General features: G+C 34.9%; 1 protein-coding gene and 1 pseudogene across 1 annotated transcript; one reads left to right on the forward strand and one right to left on the reverse strand.

Moving 5' to 3' along the window:
• Window positions 1–20: 20 nt before the first annotated feature.
• On the reverse strand, window positions 21–4,087 carry LOC121774999 (ALA-interacting subunit 1-like). Its single transcript, XM_042171930.1, has 8 exons — window positions 3,603–4,087; window positions 2,457–2,515; window positions 2,293–2,367; window positions 2,089–2,202; window positions 1,929–1,999; window positions 964–1,261; window positions 492–781; window positions 21–291 (listed from the first exon to the last, which is right to left on the reverse strand). Exons 1-8 carry the CDS (start codon window positions 3,688–3,690, stop codon window positions 237–239), a joined length of 1,050 nt encoding a protein of 349 aa, XP_042027864.1. The 5' UTR covers window positions 3,691–4,087; the 3' UTR covers window positions 21–236.
• A 15,318-nt stretch (window positions 4,088–19,405) lies between these two features.
• Window positions 19,406–21,326, forward strand: LOC121775516 (annotated as a pseudogene).
• The last annotated feature ends 3,919 nt before the right edge of the window (window positions 21,327–25,245 follow it).

The raw sequence follows: 25,245 nt of genomic DNA on the forward strand, positions 1-25,245 counted from the left end.
AATATTAATAGATGTAAACATATGTGCAAATCTTGCAGTCGATAATCGATAAATAGAATCAGTTAGATTTACAGCTCTAGGCATATTGAGATCACTAGCATAAATTCAACTCATACAACATAATGTGCATCAAATGTTCATAAAGCTCTTCATCGAGGTTTATACACACATCATCCCCACTGTCACATATCCAAGAAGGTTTTATCAGATTTTGATCGCAAACGTAAGCTATAGCACTAGTGACCGCTTGGGTTCCGGTTCCATGACAAATATGAAGGATCTCCAAGTTGCCTGAAACATAAAGAAAGCTTATATTCAGTGTTACACTAACAATGCCTACTAAATCCAATGTTAATCTTCGATGCAAAAATGACCAGACTAGTAGTAACCAAGAACTACGAACCACATTGATCGATTCCTTAAATGAAATATAGTAAATAACATAATCACACCTTTTGTACGATTATCAGAGATGGGGTAGAAGATCATACCTTGGTTTAATTAGATAAATAAGTAGGAAAACCAAGGCCAGGAAGAAGCATAGTCCGCCAACAGTGAGATATGCAATACCCACAAAATCATTCTTCCCTCCTAGCCAGCTTGTGGTAGAAAGAACTAGTTTCTTCTTGCCGCTGAAACTGTAAGTATTGTAATTGTTCTCCAATGTCACGTTTATAAAGTCATCACGTTGAAGATCAACTTCTATCTTCCCATACAATTTCCTGAAAGTGGGAAGTGCAGCAGTTCGCATCCAAACAATGAGGTCCTCCTGCTCACTCAACTGTTACACGATTCACAAGAGAGATCAGTCAATCTTTAAAGCAATAGACGAGAGTATATGACGAATGATTATATAATTCCAAGAAAGTTGGATGTGATATTCTTAACAGAACTAAATTGCAGGAACCATTTTTTGGTGTATGCATGGAAGCTACGTGCTAATGTACAAGGCTAGAAGCTTACTGACACGTTTGGCTTAAGAGTGGCTCCACCTCTCAGGGTTCCATTCTGAAAATTTCTCGGGAATACGTTTTTACCAAATTTGTGTTCCCTATCACTCTTCCACGAGATATCTCTCTTGCTCACATTAAGTTGTTGGTTATTGCGAGTAAAGCCATAAGTATCATTAAACAGACTCCATGCTATAAGACCACAAGGAACAATAGGCCCACCAGCTGTATTGTCCTCAGGCTTACAGGGACCTGTATCCTGCAGACTTCCATTATTCCTCAGCTGCTGATCACTTCGGCTCTTCACATATCTATCAATAATTCATAGAGGCATTATTTATAGGAATCACAGGATACAGTAAGGACAAAAGGCAAGTATTTATCAAATTACATGACAGAGACCAAGCATCATGTTTTGTACTCCATCATATTACAAAAACAGGAGTACTAAAATCTAAAGGCAGTTTGACTGGTGTATAATCTGGTGTTTTAAACAGCTTATGAAGGTATCAAGAGCTTTATTCTCTTAAAATTTGCCTGGTAACTTTTGAAATCGAAAAGGGCTTTATATGCCTCAAAATAAGATTATAGAATGCGTGCTTTATATTTGTTTATATGAGTTACTCTCTCCATCCCACAGGAGTGGGCGCAATTTGCAATTTATCTTCATCCCACAAGAGTATGCTCATTCCTTTTTCGGAAACTACCTCTTAAATTTTAGTAATTCATCTTTTCAACTTATCTACAACAAAACCAAAGATGGTCCAAACCTTTTATCCCCGAACAACAAAAGGTGGACCCTTTCTCCACTTACCCACATACCCTACAACAAACGTTGGACCCTTTCTCCACTCAAAACTACTACTCCCTAACTTTATTCTCAAACCCTTGCCCATAAAAGAGTCCAAAAAACCTTTTGCAATGGGAATGGCAAGTGTAGCCGCAATATTGGCACTATAGGGATAACACACTACATACCTCCGATGGTTTTGATAGAAATTGTCAAGCTGGTAATATACATAAATCGGCTGCTTCATATTCTTTGGAACCTGAAATAAAAATTGATTCAACAGTCAAACCATGATATTTTGGGTGTTACGTACAGAAAAAAACTATTCATGCTGAAGAGCGGACTCACCCTGAGAGTTCTTTGGCAGGTTTTGCTTCGATCGCTCTGAATAAATCCAACCTTGTCATTTCTCAAAGCTTCAGGAATACAATCCGTCTCATACCGATCAACAATTTCTACAACCTACCAAACATAAGGAATTTTGTCAGTAAAACATATTGAGAGGAGCTGATGGGCAATATAAAAATAAATTACTGTGAATTTGAAGTATACATCTCGAGAGGCAAAGAGGGAGACGACACCAATGGGAATAAAGATAACACTAACAAGCAAGAATGTTCCAATCACCTGCACCCAGGAGTAAGGCTATTATTAGAAAAACTATTCAATTAATGCAGACTGTATAAAAAGAATGTACATAAAACATAAATATTTACCCATTTAGGAGTAAGTATCGGCTTACAAGCAGGAAGCTCCTGTTGAGTAAACCTCGAATCTGAAGAAAACAATTGTCAGAAAAAAAAACCCCACTCAAAGTTCCAAAACTAACACTCGTTAAGCATCCCGAGATAGTTGTAACTTGTAAGACTGGCTCTACACATTCGGAGAGGCTCAAATAAAAATGACTGAGAGTAAAAATACATGAATATCGACACATCTTCAATGAACACGAAAAACTCATAAACATGAGGTAGATCAGGATTCAGTGGATATTGAAATCAAAGCCTTCAGTAGTGTTTCTCGCTGTAACGATAAAGAGGGGATAAAGTATAAACCATAAAGAAAGAGAACTAAACCCATTATCCATGCCATACTCGACCTGGCAATCATTATCTAATCCTCTCTGTAAAGAAATTCAATTGGTTGATGGGATCATCAGGACGCAACTAGTTTTAGGATTTTTCTATGGGAAATAAAAAAAAGAATGTTATTACCAAACATACATAATTTTACCATAAACTTTATAGTTAATGAAAACTTAATCCATTCGCTTCTTCTACAACTTGAATTTTTAGGAATAATCAGCTATGTGCATCACAGATATAACCTTTTGGATCTCTCTATACTTGCTAAAAGGATCTGGAACTATGTATTTTGGAGTGAGGTGAGAATCCTTACAACTAGATTCACTAGGAAATTAAAACACTGACCGAAGAATATCCATTGCCATCTGTATTTGCATAGTACTACATCTTTATTTAGCCCTTCTTCAGCCAATAAGCTCAAAAGGAGAAGATAATAACCATGTATCTGAACTGAATATATTCTGCTGTATTTCGATATCACTCTCAGATCATAATCAGTTAATTATTGACCAAAACCCTCAGCCTTCCAAAATCAATCCTTGAAGTTTAACACATCTTGTTACAAACTAACCCTAAAAAGACTTCCATCAATTCGCTAACTCAGAACCCATCCCTCCTCTCTTCAAATTCTCCAAATCAAAGCCTAAATCTTAAAACATATAAACCTTATCCATCTTACACATTCCAAGCAACCAAGGAACAGAACAAGTCAACACACATTATCTCGTTTTTCTCATGATCAATTCAAAAATAACAGGGTGTGGGTAAGGAATTTACACTTGGGGCGCTTGGAATTCCTTCTAGGCGCAGTCGAATCGGCCGATCCAGCTCCTGCTGCGCTGGATGATGGAGTTCCCGAGTTCATCACTTCGCAATAGTTGTCGCTACCTTTTTAAATACAGTAACTCGCAATCCCTCGATGAATGCCGATAGATTCAACCGGATAGCAGATTTGAACAAAAGAAGGGTAAATCGGAAACTTGAACAAAGAATTATTAAATCAAATCAAAGAAGCGATGATAATTAAAGAGGGTTTGGAGATCATGGAGAGGGCGAGATCTTCGTTGGAATCCGGTCAATTAAAGAACAAGGTTGCTACTTCTTTGACTTTGAAATATCTTTCCATTGTAATTTTCGCAGAATGAAATATGGAAAAGAAGATTTAAGAATTACACAAGGAAATTTAATTAAGCTAAACGTGTTTACTTCTCTCTCTAGGAAGAAATGTCTAATGGTTTTAGAGTGAGAAAGCGGTGATTGAATTCGTCGTGAACGAAAAATGTTGAAATTAGTCAAATATGACTTTCCATAGACTGGATTAGGCATGCACAAGGGTTGTAAACCACCGGTTCCGGGCCCGAACCGGCGGTTCAAGGGTCGAGAAATTGCCGAACCTGAACCGGCCCGCCTAGCTCCCGGCGGTTCCGGTTCCGGTTCAAAAAACCGGCGGGTTACGCGGCGGTTCAAAACCGCCGGTTCGGCGGTTTGACGAATTTTTTTTTTTTTTTTTTTTGCATTTTTCAACTTTTCAATTTTAATCAAATTAAATTACACTTTTCAAGTTTGTTTTTGTATGCAATGTGAGTAAATAAAATTGAAAAAAATACGGCTAAAGTTGCAATTTTATTGAAATTGCATGTTTACAAATTACACGTTACAAGTTACAACAATTACAAATTGAAACATATGGCGGTCTTGAAGTCTTAAACAAAATATAAATACAAATGAGACTACTAGTGAAGAACTAATTACAAATGACAAGAAATGACGTTGAAGTTCTTAAACATATAAGTGTATTATATATATACTCTTAACCGGCGAAGAAGATCTTTCTACATAACTAAATTAAGGACACCTTTAGCAATTCAACTTTAAATGTTGAGTTTCTTCTAACAATCAACAATTATAGTAGAATTGTCAAAAGTTTCTCTCATTTAGCCGTATGGAGAAATATACTTCATCGACTAGAGTATATACAAATACAATTATGTAATTGTATTTGCATATTTTTAAAGTAGGAATTAATGGGAAAAAAAAGAAATAAAAGAAAAAGGACGTGAGCTCAACTTAAATTAAAAATTTTAAGTTGAGGTGCCTACGTATCCCAATTGCTCATTTGCATTAGGGAATCAAAGTCCACGTAGTTCTCTTACCTTACTTACCTATTTGGCTTGGCCGGTGGCGGTTGACGGTTGGCCTAATCTTCATCCCCGGTGAATTCATCTTGTGATCCCTCTTGACGATCATTCCAATCATTTTCTTGTTCTCGGACGTCAGCTTTGGCCCAATCATCAAGTAACATCACGGCTTCCATATTTTTCGCCGAGAGCTTACTTCTTGATTCATCCAAAACGCGTGAGCCAACACTAAAAGCGGACTCGACGGCGACGGTGGAAGCCGGAACAGAAAAAATCTCCTTGGCCATTGAAGCAAGGATGGGAAAATCTTTCTCGTGGGTTCCCCACCAATCGAGGACGTCGATTTGGGCGGGAGGAGTAGGACCTTCATTACCAAAGGAAAAGAGTGATTCAAAATATAAATCTAATTCACTGACCATATCTGAGGACCTTCCGCCGGTGCTGTAGTTGTATAGGTCGGCTAGTTGGGATTGCGCGTCGGGGTCATCATAATCGGCTTGAAATGCAAAGCCGTAGTTATGTTGTGGAGGAGGGGGTCTTCTGACTTGGTGAGTGGTGTTATACTTGGTTTCATATTCGGTGTAGAGAGAGCGCAAGTTATACTCGAGGTTTTGTTGCACAACTGACCGGTCCGGGAGGTTTATTTGAATGGTTTCTGAGAGGTCGACTCCAAATTCGTCACTGGTATCCGTTTGGATTGCTTGAAGGGGACCAAGATCAATTGAACTCAAATTGTTATAATAAAAATCTAAAATTCTAGTGGTACCTGCTAATTTCCATTTTGGATCCAATACCTTTGCAATAAAAAACACGTTAGGAATCTCACTGAAATACTTGAGCCATTTTTCAATCATATAATACAAAACGCACATTAACTCGGGAGAAGAGGAAGCATTTTTCATTGCAGTTTTAAAACCAAGGGATATGTACATGCAATGCTCCAAAACACGAACAACAGTGCAATAATAAACACCCGACAATTCAACAGTAGCATTTTTGAAATATTTGAACAATTTAAATAAAGCCAAACTGTTATCCCAACAACTATGCGAAAGATATAAATCACGGTAGGGGTTAGTTCTATAAAAATCACATAAAGCATCTTTATGTGTCAAGGTAGAATTCAGACAATCATATGTCGAATTCCATCTATGAGACACATCCATAGTAAAATTCGTGTACCTGACATTCTTTTGATGGCAATATTTCTTCCATGCTTTGCCAATAGCTGGCTTTTGATGGATTAATCTAACTGCATTTCTAATAGGAGAGACATGCTTTTGCTATAATTCAAGCGCATCCTGTACACATAAATTTAAAATATGGCAAATGCATCTTTGATGAAAATACTTACCTCCAATTACCGGTGTACAAGCCGCAATCAAATCGGCAATACTTGCGGTGTTGGCAGTTGCATTATCAAAACCAATAGAAAATATCTTGTTGCATAACTGAAACTCATTCAACACTTGTATAATCAAAGAAGCAATTTCGGGTGCAGTGTGTGGACTTTCAAATTCTCTAAAACCAATTAAACGCTTGTTCAAAGTCCAACTGTTGTCCACAAAGTGAACCGTAATACCCATGTATGAATGACGGTTAAAACAATCCGTCCAAACATCTGAGCAAATGTTCACCCTGTGGCCCATGTTAACTAAATAACGTGATAATTCTACCTTTTTCTCCAAGCACTGCCGAACGGTAGATCGTTGCACGGTCATTCTACCTATTCTTTTGATTGCTACATTCAACCCACTTTGCATAGTAACCTCAAAACTTTTGTCATAAAAAACATTAAAGGGCATATACTTCATAGCCGCCCATCTAGTCATTGTATCATCAAAATTCTTTTTATCATATTTAAATAGAGGCGCACCTGACGAACCCGAGCCGGCGGGTTGGAAGTTTAGTTGGCTTTGGGTAGAGGCAGTGCTGCATTCTACCGGATGCTTTGCCACTAAATGGCGACGGAGGGTGCCATATCCACCACCGGCGGACCATTTGTACACTTTATCGCAATAGTTGCAGTAAACATGAAAGTCTGAAGTCTCTTCTTGAGAGTTCGGATCGTGAGGACTTGGAATCACCACCGGGACCTTCTTGTAGTGTTTGATAAAAATGTCCGATTTTAAAGCTTTTGCCGTGTTAGTGGGTGCAGGGGGAGGCATCTCCTCATTTCCGCCGGTGCTAGAAGGAATACGAGAATGCGATCTATCATCGTTGTTGTCCGAGTCCGACGATATAGTAACGTCGAACTCCTCATCTTGTTGGGAACGACCTCCCCTACCCCCACCTTGTTGCATTTCAGCAAGTAGCATGGCGGTCCTATGATCTTCTTCCATCTACAAATATTATGTACGTAGAAGTTAAAAGTATGAACGCAAAAAAAAATTAATGAAATTTTGTGCATGTGAATTGGAAAACAAATTTTTCATTACTTACTTGCATGCGTTCGGCTGCCAATCGGGAAACCTCTTCCATAACATCTCGACGACTAGGTCGTCGAGATTTTGAGGGACGCGTAGTGCTTTGATCTTGGGCTATTCCCTTGCCCCGATCACCACGTCCCGATCCACCACGAGAAGAAGACATATTGAATATATTGATAAATGAAAAGTAATATTGACTTGGAATGAAATATGTATAAAGTATAAAAGAAGTGGTAAATTATGAGCACAACAAATATAGTAGTGAGCAGAAAGTGTAGAATTAAACTTGCGCAGTTAGAGAGAATGAGGAGAGAATAGAGAAATGGAGATTGAGAATGAAATCCTTGTTAACACAAGAATGGGGTAAGGAAATATGAAGGAGAAGTGGGGTATTTATAGGAGTAAAATTGGAAGAAATAAAAAAAAATTCAAATTTCAAATTTTCAAATTTTCAGCCGAACCGCCGGTTTACCGCCTGAACCGACGGTTCAACCACAAAACCGGCGGGTTGGTCCACGGTTTTCCGACACAAACCGCCGGTTTCTGACCTCACCTAGCCCCTACGCCTGAAAAGCTTCCGGAACCGGCGGAAACCGGTCGGAACCGCCGGTTTAAACCGGCGGTTTTCGCCTAAAACCGGCGAACCGCCGGTTCATACCAATCCCTACTTTGAACCCCTACGAACCCTATGTCGTTCGACCCTTTGAACCGGCGGTTCGAACCGCCGAACCGCCGGTTCACGGTTCAAGATATTGCCGAACCTGAACCTGCCCTTATGACCCTGCGACCCTTCTGCCGGTTCAACCCGCCGGTTCCGGGCCCGGTTCCGGTTCATGAACCGGCGGTTCCGAACCGCCGGTTAACCGCCGGGCCGGGTCGGTTTGTGCATGCCTAGACTGGATACACGCTTAATTATTTCCATTTTTCCAACTGAATTATACTTAATTGAATCGAATATGATTATGGAAATAATTTAATGATTTAAATAATTCATACTATTGTTAATTATAAATTTTTAAAAATTATCATTGAAATATACTCTAAAAATAAAAATAAAAATAAAAATAAAATTAAAGTGATATCTAATAATCATGCCTAAATTTGTATTGTTGCGGGGGAGTTGATTTTTCATTCTAAAATGTTCTTATGTTTTTTCATCCTTTTCTTTCGGTGTTAAAATTTACAACAAATAATATGTGGCCTAAGATTGCATATTTAGGATGATAATTAAGCGTAACTGAATTGATAAGATGTTTCTTCTTTCACTAGTAGGTTGAGAGTTTGAGTAATCACAAGATGCATAATACTTGTTTGGGAGTGGGAGTGGGAGTGGGAGTGGGAGTGGGAACGTTTGCATAATAGGTTTCTAATTTTTTTAGAGAATTTATTGTGTGAAGGTAGAAGACTAGTGTTGCACGTATAGACGGATTATAGTGTAAAATTTACTTGTCATGCAATAATTTGTCAAGTTTAATTAGACAAATAATTATAATAGTCTGGCCTAGATACCTTAAGGTTCGAAATACATCAATTATAGTCACAATTCCCAATATCTCAATAAACGTCTAAAAATGATCATACGAATTAAATGATAGGTGGAATCATAGTTTGACAGAACCCCTCCGTGGTAAGGTAGTTGAATCGTATTCCTTTTTGGATTATCCTATGGTAATGGAGTCATTTATTCTTTCTTTTTTTTAAAGTAAAAACTTTATTTTTACTCATACTTTACTCTTTCTTCATTTTTCTTATTTTATTCTCTATCTTACTTTACTTTCTCTACTTTAATCCTTAATTCATTAATTTCTTAAATTTCGTGTTCAAAAGAAATTCGTCAACTACCTTGGGACAGATGGAATATTAACTATGTATATTTGCTCGTGTCACAATAAGGAATTTTTGTAAGGTGGAATCACAGTTTGGGCTATATGGTCTATATTTTTATCATCTTCAACCATATACCAAATCTCATTTTGTAGAAATTTTCTTCAATCATACTGCAACACAAACCTATATTTGTGTTTTTCTATATAATAACAAATATGAGTGTGTATTGTAGCTACTGTAAAAATTTATAAAAATATAATTTAAATTTGGTAAAAATGATTAGAGATAAAACTTATACGTACGTCAATTTGACCGAAGCTTGGAGCTGCTGAAAGGAGTTGGTATTCAATGCTCCTACTGTTTAATTGTTAGAGAGATTACCTCTTCAACAAGGAAAAATCAGTAAAAACTAAAAACAGAGTCCTTAAAATAATCGTCAAGTTTGGAAGGAATTGAGAGACCTTGATGCTTCAAAAGATAATAAAACCCATTATGACATGATTTTGAACGAGAATTGATCATTGGAGGTTGATTAACTCATGAAAATTAAGGTTTATTTTTTATAGGAAGAATCTACATATTGTTGTCTAAATGATTCATAAATTGAGATTATATGTGCATTCTGAAAAGACCTTCAACTTTAGTCATTTACTTCTACACTATACATATACTAACAAAAAGGAAAAAAATGAGATGATTTTAACAAAATACTACTCCATAGATGCTTGTACAAGTTAGTCAAAGGATAATGCAATTTCTTATTGGAATGGAGTATCTTCACTCGTTAGAATGAATGCATATCTTTGCGGTTATAATATTTTTTTTATAAGCCAAAAATCTCAAACCTCAAAAGTGGTGAGAAAGCGCACAAGATAATAACAATCCAACAACCACAATAAAAGAAACACAAACACAAACGACATCACAACTACTAAAGAACTGACAAGAAGAGAAGACAACCAGAGTTAAAATCAGAGAAGAACAAACCAAACACTAACCGGTAACACCAATCCAGCTAGTACCCAAGGACCGCTCTAAATCATAGCAGACACCAAACAAGAGAAGAAACAAGCACTTCCCAAATAAGTCATCTTGGCAGTTATAATACGATTGTTATGTATTGTGCTTCTATAATTCTATCGCAATAATGGGTAAAGCATAATGTCACGTTTTTTTGCAGACTAAATAAATATGCATGGGGTACATGAACTTAATATATAAGATGCTATGCAACTATTTATTTTTGAATTTTTTGTACTATTCCCAGGAGACGATTGGTTTTTTCTTGCACCACCCTTGTTTGATCTCAAGAATTGTTTATGGCAAAGTTCACCTCTCTCTCATTTTTTGTGATGATTGGATCCACATTTGAAGAGTAGTTCCCGAGCTAAGAAGATTGAATTTGTTTGGGGAAATGAGATGATGTTAAAAAATAATTACATAAAATCAAACTTCGTTAGTTATTTATTCATTTATATTAAGTTATAGAAAAATTTAAGAAATTCAGCTTTCACTAGAAGTAATTATAAAATTAATGTTTTCATTATAGAAATAATTAACAAATTCAGCTTTCTCTCATAACTTGGTGCTCCCTTCAAAAGGTTTGACAAAAAAATGTGGATTTCTATGTTCTATGTTGTCTCGTGGACAATTTGGGACATCCGAAATAAGATAATTTTCCAAGACTTCACATTAAACTGGGAGTTCGAAAGAGAAAGACTTTTGTTGCACCTTGGCACATGGGTAAAGGGTTGGTGCTTAGGATTTTCTTTTCCCTCTACAAAACGGCAGCCAACTTGAACGGCGTTAGAGGCTGGTGATGTCTTAAAAGTAAAAGGAACTATGTGCTCATGATGTCGAGGTTTGACGCTTCTTGAGGGTTTAACGGTGGGTTTTGATTCGTGGCTAGGTGCATTTGAGGTGTGCTTTTTTTGTGGCGTTGGTGTTTTTTTTCATTCTTTCCTTTTTCCTCTGGTGCATCTTTCTTCTTGTTGTTGGTGTCTTATTCTTGGTTGAACGGGTGGTGTAGCTCTTTTTGAGGGATGGCTTGATGTCGGGTTGTTGCTGCCTCGTAGTGTTACTTTGCTTAGTTTTGTGATTTTTGGTTAAGTGGCAAGTAGATGGGGGATATGCAAAGGTTTTTTTGGTGTGTCTTTTTGTTGTTGGTTGATCATTTGTTTGTTAACGACTCCTTGGCTCGTTGGACCTTTCGACTTGGACATTTCTTTTGTATAAAAAAAATGATAATACTCCTTCCGTCCCTGAAAATTTGTCCCATTTTTTTCATCTTCATCCGTCCCACAAAATTTATTCCATTTCACTTTTTACCATTTTTGGTAGTGGACCCCATATTCCACTAACTCATTCCTACTCACATTTTATTTATAAAACTAATATATAAAATACGACTCACATTCCACTAACTTTTTCAACTCACTTTTCATTACATTTCTTAAAACCCGTACCAGGTCAAAGTGGGACAATATTTGGAGGATGGAGGGAGTAATTTTTAAAATTTTAAAATAAAAATATACTCCATCCGACCCACAAGAATATACACTCTTTCCTTTTTAGCCCATCCCACAAGAATATGTACTTTCTAATTTTGGAAACTATTTTCTCTCTACTAAGGTGAGACTCATTCTTCACTAACAATACTTTAATTCATTTTTTTCACTCAACCTCTCACTTACTTTACCAATTTTGCACTAAAACTCATGCCGAACCCAAAATACATATTCTTTGGGGACGGAGTGAGTATAAAGCAAAATAAATAATGTACTAAATGATAACAATGCAAATCATATAATATGCATGTATCAATTAGCATAAGTAAAAGAGAATAATTGGTAAAGTAAGAGAGACGTAAAAAAATGGGCAAAAGAAGAGAGAAGAGAGAAGAGAAAAAGTAGTATAAGTAGTGTTAGTGGATTGTGAGGTCACTTCTTAAACTAGACAGTTTAGAACATTTTCATTTTTTAGGGATGGACCAAAATGGAAATAGATTATATTTATAAGGGACGGATGTATATAATATATAAATATTAAATATAAACATAATTTGATTAATTAGAAATATAGTACCAATTATTGGAATTGAGGCATTAGGATTTTTAAGGAACACAAAATTTAAAATATTTATTTTAATTATGTAGTGTAACATCACTCTTCTTATAATATCAAATAAATCATATTTGTATAACAAAAACATAGTATTATCAAATTCACTATTCTATATTAAATATATATGGATATAACTAAATTTTTTCACATCATAATATACATATTGACAAAAACAAATTATTATTATTTGATATGAATTCAAAAGATCATAGTTTAATAGTCTATTAATAAGACTTGCAGATTTATTGAATTCAAATAAATTTGAGAATTTGTTCTTTGAATCTCTACTTTAATTCTAAATGAAGGAAGAACTTATTCCTTTTGGAGAGATAAATAGTATGGAGGTGAGTGTTATTTTTATAATTGTTCAACTACTTCTAACTCTTTGTTCCTAAAAGGTATATAAGAAGTAAAAGCCTTGTAAATAAAAAAAAATAGCTAGTGAAGAGAAAATTTGAAATAAATTTAATTTATTAATGAATTCTAATTACTCTATCTTTCAGTTTAGGACCATTTTTTTAAACGTATAAACTGCGTTTGTTTCAAACATTAATGATATGCATTAAACATGCAATTTATCTTTTGTATATGTACAATGTTTATGTATATAGGAGGGGTCGGAATATAAGAGATTTATGAAAAGACTAATGCAAGTTGAAGGAAATATTTAAGAGGACAATAAGGTCTAATGTATAACAAAGAATTTAGGAGATTTAGTGATTTAGACATATTAAGAAAATTTAACTCTTCAACTTTGCAAAATGATACAACCTACTTATACAGGCATTCTTCATAAATTCTATAATTCTATATCTAGATTTTTTTGTATAAAAATCTAAATATTTTATCACTCCTACTGTCCTACATAATATCTATATATATCTAGAGAAATCTATAATTTTATATATAGATAATCTACTACTTATCTAGATATATAACCATATAATTTGAGAGGATTCTACATAGCATCTAGATTTAGATAACATCTTGATATTTTTAGTATTAAAATGACTTTTTTTTTTCTTTTATTGCAACAAGTTAGGAGAGGATGCAAAAGTGTACTTTCACTATGGGTTCGTAAATAATCCTCTATTTTAATATTGTATTAGAGGTATAAAATTACTGAATGTGTTACATAATTTCTTGAAACTCAAATAATGAATGCTACGGTTCAATCTTGAAGGTTTTTATTTTTCAAGTTCAATACGTACATTATAAATTTAATTCAATACATTTATGCATATAAAACAATAATAAGAAGTGGATCCACGAACTTACAACAACAAGGGGACTCATTATAACTCCACATGGACTACTATATAGTCCTTCGTCTCAGCCTAAATGAGACATATTTATTTTTGGGATATTCCAGTCTAAGTGACATATTTGTCAATTAAGTCCATTATCTTTCCTACTTTATTTTATTTTATTTTTTCTTTCTCTTTTCTATTTTATTATATAACAATTTAATTTACTAAACATTGCTATTTAAATTCCTGTGTCAAAATAGACACATTTCACTTAGAATATGAAGGGAAAATATAATGCTAATGAATAATAATACAGAGAAATGTTAAGCTATATACACATTATTAAAGCATTATTTATGAGCACCACTCAAGTTTCATTCAAATTACCTTCTTTAATTCATATAGTTTGATTTTGATAAAAAAAATAATCATTGACATCATTAATTTTATAATATTCATAAAACCGATGCAAAAATTATTTTCTCTATAGCATTAATAGATGAACAAAATTACAAATCGAGCTTTAATTTTATACTCTATCCATCCAAAAAAATAGTTTCATCTTTCCATTTCCAGCCGTCCATATCCGTCCACAAAAAATAGTCTTATACTAAAAATTGAAAGTTGCTCCCAATTTAGTACTCACTTTTTATCTCTCCCGTTCTATCTTTTTCATATTTTCTCTTTATTTGTCCTACTTTATCTCTTTCCTTTCAAGACGTCTACTCATGAGACTTTTTTTAATAGATAGAGGTGATATAATTTATAAAATTAATGAGGTTTTAAGATATTAGAATCAAATTAATAACGTTGACTAAACGAGGAGCAATGCTCATACTGTCATACACCGCTATGATTTGCAGCGTTTTGTGCACACATACTATACTGTCATACTGTATAGTATCATGCAGGCATCGGATTTAAAAAATCACAAGAACTATTCTTGGTTTTTATGTTTGGATCAATATTCCACAAGAAACAAAAGTTCTACTCCATTTTTCAATAAATTATTTTTCACATAGAAAAACTACATAATTAACATAAAATTCATATATTTAAGTGCTTACAAAACGACATTGAGGGGAAGCATTTACTGAGCACCTTTTGTGCTTAGAAAGTGCTCGGTATATGCTAGTTTTCCGAGCACTTCGGTGCTTGTAAACACAATTTTTTGTAGTATTTTACTAATTGCAAATTCTTATTTTAAACCATTTAAAACATATAAATGCAAATTAAAATATGAAGTGAATTTGAAAACTAGCAAAGGAGACAAAAATTAAAATGAAGGGTGGGGTCAACTTTTGGTTGTGTGCATGTCATGGAATGACAATCTTCTATTCCACAAAAGCATCTTATATAGATTCAGATTAGAGCTACCCAAAATTAAAGCTTAATTTATACACACTCTCTCTCTCATACACACACATGCCTCTTTATTGACTGAGCTTCACATCCCCTTCTATCTTTTTGTGACTATCTTAGTTCCTTATAGTAACAAAAATACTTATTTCATATTTTCAAATTTTTTTACTCATTTATTTTCAATTTTTTTTACTCAAGCTGATTAACATTTTAACACAACTTTAAATGCCATTTTAGTTTCTTATCCGGTTGGTGAGAATAATTAGGTAGGGTTGTATTGTTTTTTGGTGCATTGGTATTGTTTTATGTTGTATGCTCTTTTGTGTTCTTGGATGCTACAAATGTGATATTGGCTAACTTGTTGGCTTTGATTTCTTTTGAATAAAAATATCATAAGACTTAGCTATTGGTGCATGTAAATAGTACTACATCCGTCTACGAAATAATGTCTCAATTTACTATTTTGGGACATCTACAATTTAAATTATGGACCCCACATTTCACTATATTAATTTTTATACTCATATTCTACTATAAAATTAATATAGAGTATATAAAGTGGAACATACATTATACTAACCTCTTTTTTTTTATCATTTTCCTTCACGTTTTTTAAAACTCATGTCAAATTAAGTGATACTTTAAATCGTAGACTGAGCTAAAGAATTGAATTGGAACTAATGTAACAAGGTGAAATATAGAGCTCGATGTATGAATTTAAAAGTGACGGAGCTAAAGAATTGAATTCGAACTAATATAACAAGGTGAGATATAGAGATAATTTAAAAGTAGACAGTAGGCTTGAATGGTGGGATTGTGTCTCATTAAAACTCAAGAGACAGACTGAAAAGAAGTGAACATGTGGTTAATGAGGTCATCCACAACGCTGTCACTAAACCGTCCCTTAAATTACTGTTCGCGGGCCCCACTGTACTTTTTTACTCCATCCCTTAACTAAGGGACGAAACCTGCAACCATCTGTCACTTATCCGTCCCTTAAATTACTATTCATTCAATTTCATTTTTTAATTTTTTTTCCAACATATTCAATTAATAAAAAACACACTTCATTAAAATAAAATAACATTACAACATAAAATTCGAAAAAAATTAAAAAAACATAATTAAAAAATTAAAAAAAAATTAAAAATACATAATTTAATTTCATCTGCCAAAGTTTGCCCAAATGTGCTCCATTAGATCATCTTGGAGTTGGGCGTGGACGGTAGAGTCACGTGTCCTTGCCCGAATAGAAAACCGTTCTTGTATAGACGGATGCACTCCACTTCGAGACAGACTACTTGCGCTTGAGCTTCCGGGGGCTTCAGGGTCGAACCAATTTCCCGCCTCGGGTCCTTCGTCTTGGACAATCATGTTGTGCAAGATTATGCAAGTATACATGATGTCGACCATGCTCTCCATGAACCACGTACGAGCCGGGACTTTGATAATGTTGAAGCGCGTTTGGAGAACCCCGAACGCCCGCTCCACATCCTTCCGAACAGCCTCCTGCTTCTGCGCAAAAAGTGCATCCTTTGCGTTCACAGGCCTAGTGCACGTCTTCACGAAGGTTGGCTACTTCGGGTAGATGCCGTCGGCAAGATAGTACCTCATTTTATAGCGGCGATTGTTAGCGGTGAAGTTGATGGCCGGCGCTTTACTATCCAAAACTTCGGCAAATAGGTCAGATTGGTGGAGCACGTTTTTGTCGTTTTTCGAGCCGGGGACCCCGAAGTAGCATGCCAAATCCATAGCTGGTAGTCGGCGAAGGCCTCGAGTATAACGGTGGGGTGGGTGCCTTTGTGGCCGCTCGTGTACTACCCCCTCCACGCCACCGGACAATCCTTCCATTGCCAGTGCATGCAATCGATGCTGCCAAGCATCCCGGAGTATCCGTGCACTTCTTCGTGAAGGCGGGGCAGGGGCTGGCAATCTGTCGTACTTGGCTTCCGGAGAAATTCGTCCGTGAAGGCTGCCCGGACGCCTTTGCAGAATTGGAGCAAGCACATTCTCCCAGTGCTGTTTCTAATGTGGAGGTATTCGTCGAACACATCGATCGTTTGTCCAGTCTCAAGCTGACGGATTGCTGTAGTACATTTCTACAGCGTCGTGTGGCTGGGACGGCCGACGGCGTCGAAACTTTCTTGGAAGAACTCTTCCCGGGCCGCCAATGTATTTGCGATGTGGAGAAATAGCTATCGCCGCATGCGGAAACGGCTATGGAAGTAGGTATCTCCCCACATCGGGTTATCGCAGAAGTAGTCGCGACTAACCTTGCGGCGGCTTCCTTCCGGTTACGATGGATGTAAGTCCGGGAGCGTCTTTGGGGAGGCGCGGCTTCTTCCGCTTCCCGGCGTCGATCTTCATCAAGTGATTCTTCCATTATTTGACGCATTTGCTCATATGGATCCATGAGATCGATTAAATTTGGGGGAAGAATAAAATAGAGATGATTTGAGATGAAAATTGGAGAGGAAATGGAGATGATTTGGGAAGAATAGATGTGTAGTTGTGTGTGAAATGAGGATGAATTAGGAGTATTTATAGAGTTAAAAAATAAAAAATAAATTAAAAAAATTGGAAAACTGCTAGAAAATGGTAATAATACTGGCGAGTGGGCGTCATGCATGGCCTGGGAGCGCGCCACGTCGCGGGAGCGCGTGTCAAGCCCGTCCCGTGCCGCGTCTCAGCGTGACAGGCGATCCGGTGAGACGGTGACGGAACGAGACGCTGCAATGTGTCCCGCCACCGTTCCGTCACGGAGTAACGAGATTCGAGCCACCCGCGTAACGCGTTGCGGGTGGCCTGATAGTAACATGAAAAGGGATCTTACCACGAAAGACAACAAAAGAAATTCTTACTTTAATGAAATAATTAACTTAACTTAAAATATTGTCCTAGCTAGTCCTTAGACTACTATACCAACTCAACATCAAAGTGTGACCTCCAATATATCATCATTGCATTGCATGAATTTTAGAGCCATTATGTTACTATAACGAACTATAATTAGGAATTGATTCTTCCATTATTTCATGTAATTAGTTATACTGTTAACATTTTACATGAAAAGAATACTCCATACATATATTGTAGACATATATTATTACTATGTTCATAAATAAATAGTACTCTCTCCGTCCCCCAAAATTCGTCACCATTTGACCCGGCATGTGTTTTAAGAAATATAATAGAAAGTTGGTTGAAAAAGTTGGTGGCATATATATTAGTGTTATAATAAAATGTGAGTGTTAATGAGTTAGTGGAATGTAGGGTCCACTACCAAAAATGGTAAAAGTGAAAGGTGACAAATTTTTAGGGACGGACGAAAAAGGAAATAGGTGACAAATTTTTAGGGACGGAGGGAGTAGTAATAATTATTGATAGATATATAATTGATCAGGAATATAAGGGCTCTGCAATTATTTACTACTAGATCTCCTTTTCGTGATAAATAGAAAGGTGTACAAATCCTACCCATATTAATACAAATTTAGATACACTATACATTTATGACAGTCAATTAATTAAAAGATGTGCACGTTTTGTTTTACTTCTCATAGACTATACACATTGCGCTTTAAATACCATCTAGTTATAGGGTTTTATAATTTCATTACAAAAACTCAATGATACGCTTATACAGACGATATATATATATATAAAGGGGAATGTGATCAAATGCAAACTTTAAATATTGTACAAACTCTAAACTATGATCTGGACAGCTGAAAAATGTCAATAGATTATAAAATAACAGCAACAGAAAATATTAATACAGTGTCAATGGTTGACACCGTGTTGACATTGTATTAACATCAAAATCTTGAAATTTTATACTGTGTTGACACAGTGTTAAAAGTTTGGAGTTTGTACAATATATGAGTTTGCATTTTATCACTACTCAAAAAACTGTAAAATAATATAGAAGAGATAGTCCATATTAACCTTTTCTTTTTCACCAGAAATTAAGTTACATCACGCAACTGTATAATTATACATTTAAAAACTCAAGCTTTCTCAGTTTTCTTTTAATTCGTGGGTGTTACTGATATAGTAAAAGGTAGTGATTAAGACTAAATTTGACTTTACTAAGTGCTCTAATTTGTAACCAAATTAAACCATGAATGCCAAATCTTACACAACCTTTCTCAAAATAGAGATAAGTTCAATGCTCTTGCTTCAAAATGTCAAATATTTTCCATAATCCCAACTATTAACCATACATAATAGGAAATTAAGTGTCGGAACCGTGCTTAATTTTATACTACAAATGTCCCACTTTATTGTTTAAAAGAAATAGCTAGGGTTTTCCTTTTCTTTTTCGTCGCTAGCTTGTGGATAACACAAACTGATTTTCCTTTTCTTTTCTTTTTTGTTTTGTTTCATCCCAACTTTATGTAAATTTCAAATATCTAGTTAATCAAGTAAAAATAAGCATAGTTTCATTGTATTTGGGAAAGCAAACCCCTTTTTCTCCCTTACCCTTCTTCATATCCGCACCCTATTCTCACAGCATTTGTTCTTGCATCTCTGGGCGGCAAGGAGAGAGAAAAAAGTAGAGAGATCGAGAATAATGTTCCACCCGAAGAAGCCATCAAGTATGACTTCCCACGAGGGGCCCATGTGCGTCCAAGGCGACTCCGGCCTCGTCCTCACCACCGATCCCAAGCCCCGTCTTCGCTGGACCGTCGAGCTTCACGAGCGCTTTGTCGACGCCGTCACCCAGCTCGGCGGCCCTGACAGTTCGTCCCTCGCTCTATCTATCTTCAAAATTCATCTATTTATTTATTAAAGAATGGATTTTTTTTGTAATTTAGAGGCGACGCCGAAGACTATTATGAGAGTTATGGGGGTGAAGGGTCTCACTCTTTACCATCTCAAGAGTCATCTTCAGGTTTTTTTATCAAGATTCTATTTTTATTATGTTTTCTTCTATTTTGATTTCTTGGCTCGATTGTTTTGGAGTTTGTGAACTAGGGTTGTTTCAAAGATTTGATTTTGATTTGTGGGTCATTTTTTGATTTAGAAATTTAGGCTGGGAAAGCAGCCTCATAAGGATTTCAATGATCACTCCATGAAAGATGGTATGAGAGGTGACTATTCCCAAGTTTAATACTTTCACACACAAATATTCATCTTTTTTTCTTGTACATACATAAAATCTAATTACACATATTCACAGCCTCATCTCTTGATCTCCAACGAAACAACGCATCGTCGTCTGGAATGATGGGGCGAAGCATGAACGAGTACGTTTTTCACTTCCGTTTTCATCGTTAAATTAAACGAAAACGATTTTCAAAAATATGAATCTTTAAATTTGTCACTGGTACATGTGATCACATGTACAACAACAAAAAACAATTCTTCATCCTTTCAAAAATAATTTTCCAAAAAAAATCTAATTTTTTCTTTGGAATTGCATCTTCAAAATTGGTACGTGTGATCTCATATCAGTGGCAATAATTCTCACATCACTGATGCAATTAGGATGCAAATGGAAGTCAACCGAAGACTCCACGAGCAATTAGAGGTATCTATGTAGTAATTAATTTATCATTTTCCATTTTTTACAAATTAATAAAAATATAAAAAAAAACAGGTCCAAAGACACCTCCAACTCCGAATTGAAGCTCACGGCAAATACATGCAAACAATTCTCGAAAAAGCTTGCCAAACCGTCCTCGCCGGCGACGGCTCCGGCAGCTACAACAAGTCCACCGCAACGGCCCCCGAATTCGGCCAATCTCTCAGCTTCCCCTCCCTCCAAGACCTCAACATCTACGGCAGCAGCGAGCATCTCGAAAATCTCCACCACCAAAGCATGGAGAGGGAATCCTTCATTCCCGTTTCCGACAACTTCCTCGGAAAAAAAGATCCGTCCAATACACCAACCCCAGCTCCGGCAAAAGCTCCTTGATCTGGGCTGACGATCTCCATCTCGAGGAGCTCGGGCCCGCGGACGATCAGATCGGGCCCGACATCGACTTGGTCTCGGACATCTACGAGACCAAGCCGATGCTGTCAGGGGATCATGATAAGAAGTATGAGGCGAAGATGGATCGGCCGTTGCCGCCGAGGCGGACGGCGGCGATCAGCGCCGGCGGGATGCAGCAGAGGCGGAGCTCGCCTTTCGGGTGAAGGGAAGTTTAACTCCAAATACACATACACATATTTTAATGGAATTAATGCTTTTTTCACTTTTTTTGGTGATGGTAATTTTAGTTTATTAACTCAATTAGGGGGTTTGGAGTTTTTAATTTAACCATTTAGAAAAAATGATGGGATGTTGTGACATCTTTGTTGAATAATTTGTAGGATCGACCGGTGATGTTTGAGCTTCATTTTCAGAGATTTTTTGTTCTCTCTTACACATTGCATGCATGCAATTACTTGCATTATTCATTGCTTTTTTTTCAAATAAATCATGAAAGATGGTTGAATTCTGACTCGGTCTTTGACATATCAAATATGAACAATATAATTACAAAATATGAGATTTTTACTATCATATCCTTCTCTTTTTCGACGAAATGTCATTGACGAAATGTCATTTCCAAATGCGTTGTTGTTTTGACTATGCCGTTTTGTTCATGTGTTTTAAACTGGCTGTCACATTAGCGTATAATTCGCCGGAAAATGAAAAGATGGGATAAATGTGAATATTCAAAACTTCGTAATTTATTTTTCTGGTTTTGAAAAGAAGTGGGACGGACTAGATTTAATCACCTTTCGTGGTTTATTTGGTAATTATCCTTTTTGTTATTAGGTACAAGATGTTAATTAATGTGTGTTGTCATGTTGATGTTTTTGGTGACATGTTGGAAAGGAAATCTACTAGTTTTAAATTCAAGCTTAAATTAGATGTTTGGGAAGGAAAAGGAGGGTTTTTTGAATTAAAGCCGTAGCTTGTGGTCTAGTTAATTAAGGTATTGACTACTTCAATTATGTTTCATTTGGGAGATTACTTATGGTTGATTGCAGTGTCATTTTCTGTCTTTATAGAATTCTCACTTGTCTGCTAAACTAATCATTGAATGTCTCGAACACTTTTCTGACCAATGCTTTTCAGTTAGTTAAACTATCTATCATTACATAGTTTGTTCTTTCATTGGAAGACTAACTATCTGTGGTCCTCTAAAAATGAAAAATCAGTAATTAATCGGTAGTAATTTAATTTATATTCATACGTCCACTACTAATAGTTTATCAACTGTTTTAATACAAAATTTATAAAAATGACTACACTATTATTATTAGTAGAGAATGAGTGTTACGTAGTTCAAAAAATTAGAAAAAAAAATTATCAAAAATTAAAAATTGACTACATATGTACGTATTTGAACACTTTTGGTAGAAATGAAAATACTTTTTTACAAAATCAAAAGGAGAGGACATTACACGTTAAAATTCTAGAAATAATTAATTCCAATATATATTTGTTACGTTATTTTAGAATTCAATTCTTTTGAATACGTAAAGTAACAAAAGTGGGCACATACTTAAACAAATAATACTTGAAGGAAATATATGTATTTACCAAATTCTTGGGAAAAAGATTAGGGGTCCAAGATTTTGTGTAGAGGAAATTGCGCCGACAATGAGTATCCCACTTTTTTAGCCTTTTTCTTCTTTACCATTCGATATTATTCCAATTATATGAATTGAGTTGCGGTGTCAAATGACTCAAATAGATGCTACTTCTAACTTTATTCTTACTCACTCAGTCCTCGATTTTAATTAATGATGCAAAATATTACAAAATTGATAGTAGTATAAATCAAATGATAATCACCAATTAAATTAATCTTGATAAGTTTTAGTTAATTTTGATACGAATAGTTTTCAAATGTGTCAAAATATTATTGGTGTGAATTTTTATAAGATATTTATTTTTAATATAAATATAGTACTCCGTACTATGCTTATTCGACTATAAACTAAATAAGACTTAATAAAGTCTAGCCAAACTTTTTTATGCTTCAGGGAATATGTACATTTTGCATAGTGTTAATGATGTGAAATGTACAAATTAGATAGTAGAAATCAGTTAAGTATTCACCAACTCAAATTTTAACTAAATATCTAACTTTGACATGAGCAGACTTAAATGTCTTTTCTTTAACTTCACAAACCTTGTATGACTGTTTGAATGCAGACTATTCGTATTAGTTATTAAGTGCAACATCGTATAATATATAGTATGATTGGGAATGACAAGATAAAATCGACCGCCCATATTCTAAGAACAATTTTGTCCAAATTTCTGAAATTTATTTACAATTTACATGAAATAATTTGAACAATTTGGTGACCACCTACTATAATTTAATGTATTAATTTTTTATTAAAATAATAAATGTAGTAAGTGGACAAGTTAAAAAGACTTATTAGCCTTTAACCTCATTTTTTATTTTTATATTTGAATTTTCTTTCTATTATTTTTAAAATTTGAATTAAAGTATGCACTAATTATATTTATGGTTCCAAAAAAGTTAAATAATTATACACAAATCATAAATATATGTAGTGGCGGAGCCAGGAATTTTGCGGTGGGGGGCCCAAGAAGGAAAAATTTAGCTCTGCCACTGTTAATAGTTGTAGGTATCTCTCGGTGGTTTTGTCATTGAAATTAGTCGTAGTAAGACCCTTATATGTTTTTCCTTTTTTCATCATTTAGAATTAAAAGATCTTAAAATTAAAGGTATGTTTTCAGATATGTAATACTCAAGAAATAAATGCATATCAAGCAAATTTAATCTAATCAAGAATAATTGAAATAAGCATTTTGTGATTACCTTTAAAAGAATTTTACCTACTAATAAAATTAAATTTTTCATAAGTAAAGCAAATTGCTTAATTGTACATATTAGAAAATTTTGATGAAACTATTAATTATATTACAACACCAATAACAAAGCAGTTTAAAATATAATACATATTACAATGTTTACAAATCATTGAACAAATAACATCCTTTCAAACTATAATCATTAAAAATCATTGATTAAAATTAAATAGTATAATACACCTCTTAAAAATGATTTGACAGTAAAATTATTGGGTAAAAATAGCACATCTGTAAAATATAATTTGACAAAAAGTAAATTAGAATATAGCATTGGGTAAAAGTTTTAAAATAATCTTTAAAACTCATTTGGTAAGTATAGCACGTTTAGGATGATTTGACAAGAAATGAATTACTAACATTGGGCAAATAGTAAAATTTATGGCGTGGGTGAGGATCAAACTCAGCACCTCACCGCAAGCATGATCCAAAGGAGACCACTTGCCAACTGCGCTATCAAATTCTATAGCAATGGTTTCTGAATATATATTATACTAAAAACGCAAATGGCTGGGAGACCACTTTTCATGTACTATATATGCCTTCATATATTTTAATTAAATGCATAAATAAAGGAGGGTTTAGTTAAATGCATAAATAAATCTATTTTTTTCAAATAAACTAATTTTTTGTTGTAGTTTTTGGAAGGGTGGAGCAATCGAGGACAATCTTTATTTGGGGCAGGGACATGCCATATATAGGCATGACGTAGGCGTCGTAGAGAGAGATCGTGGTGGTGATGATGATGAGTTCAATAAAGTAAAGTGAGGGAATAAAAATGAAGAAGCAACGCGCACTCTGATGCATGCAAATTTCGATGAAGCTTCTAACTTTACAAGCCCAAACTTCATTCACCATCATTACATGCAATGCAGCCTATATATATTCAACCTAAAAATGGAGTATCTTTCTTTTTTATTTGGTTTCTCCCACAAGATTATTTTACTTCTATTTATGATAATTTTTCTCACGTATAGCGTCGACATCATTCCCCACTAATAATACACTATAGGAACTCGTAGCATTTACAAAAATTTCTATTTTTATGGCTCGAAGAGAGTACAAAATAACACTGCATAAAAACACGAAAAAAACTCCACTTTAAATGTAACAAGATGAGTACATACAACATGACTTTCTACCTTCTTTATTGTATCTCAAAAGTCAATAAACTTGAATATTAAAGAATATAGGTTTTATTATTCATTTGTTGCTATTAATAGTCATAATTTGCCATTTTCGTATATCCATGATTAATTTATTATTTTATTTTTACTAATTTTTGTAACGAACCTCATATCCTACTAACTTTATCTCACTTATTTTATTAATATAATTAGTACTCGTAGCACTAATATATACTAAATCATAAACATTTTATAAATCATGTGTTGGTTGATTATGAATTGATGATGATGTCCTAATATGTCATGCAACTAC

The sequence above is a fragment of the Salvia splendens genome, chromosome 17 (genome assembly GCF_004379255.2).
Source record: "Salvia splendens isolate huo1 chromosome 17, SspV2, whole genome shotgun sequence".
NCBI classification, from domain to species: domain Eukaryota; kingdom Viridiplantae; phylum Streptophyta; class Magnoliopsida; order Lamiales; family Lamiaceae; genus Salvia; species Salvia splendens.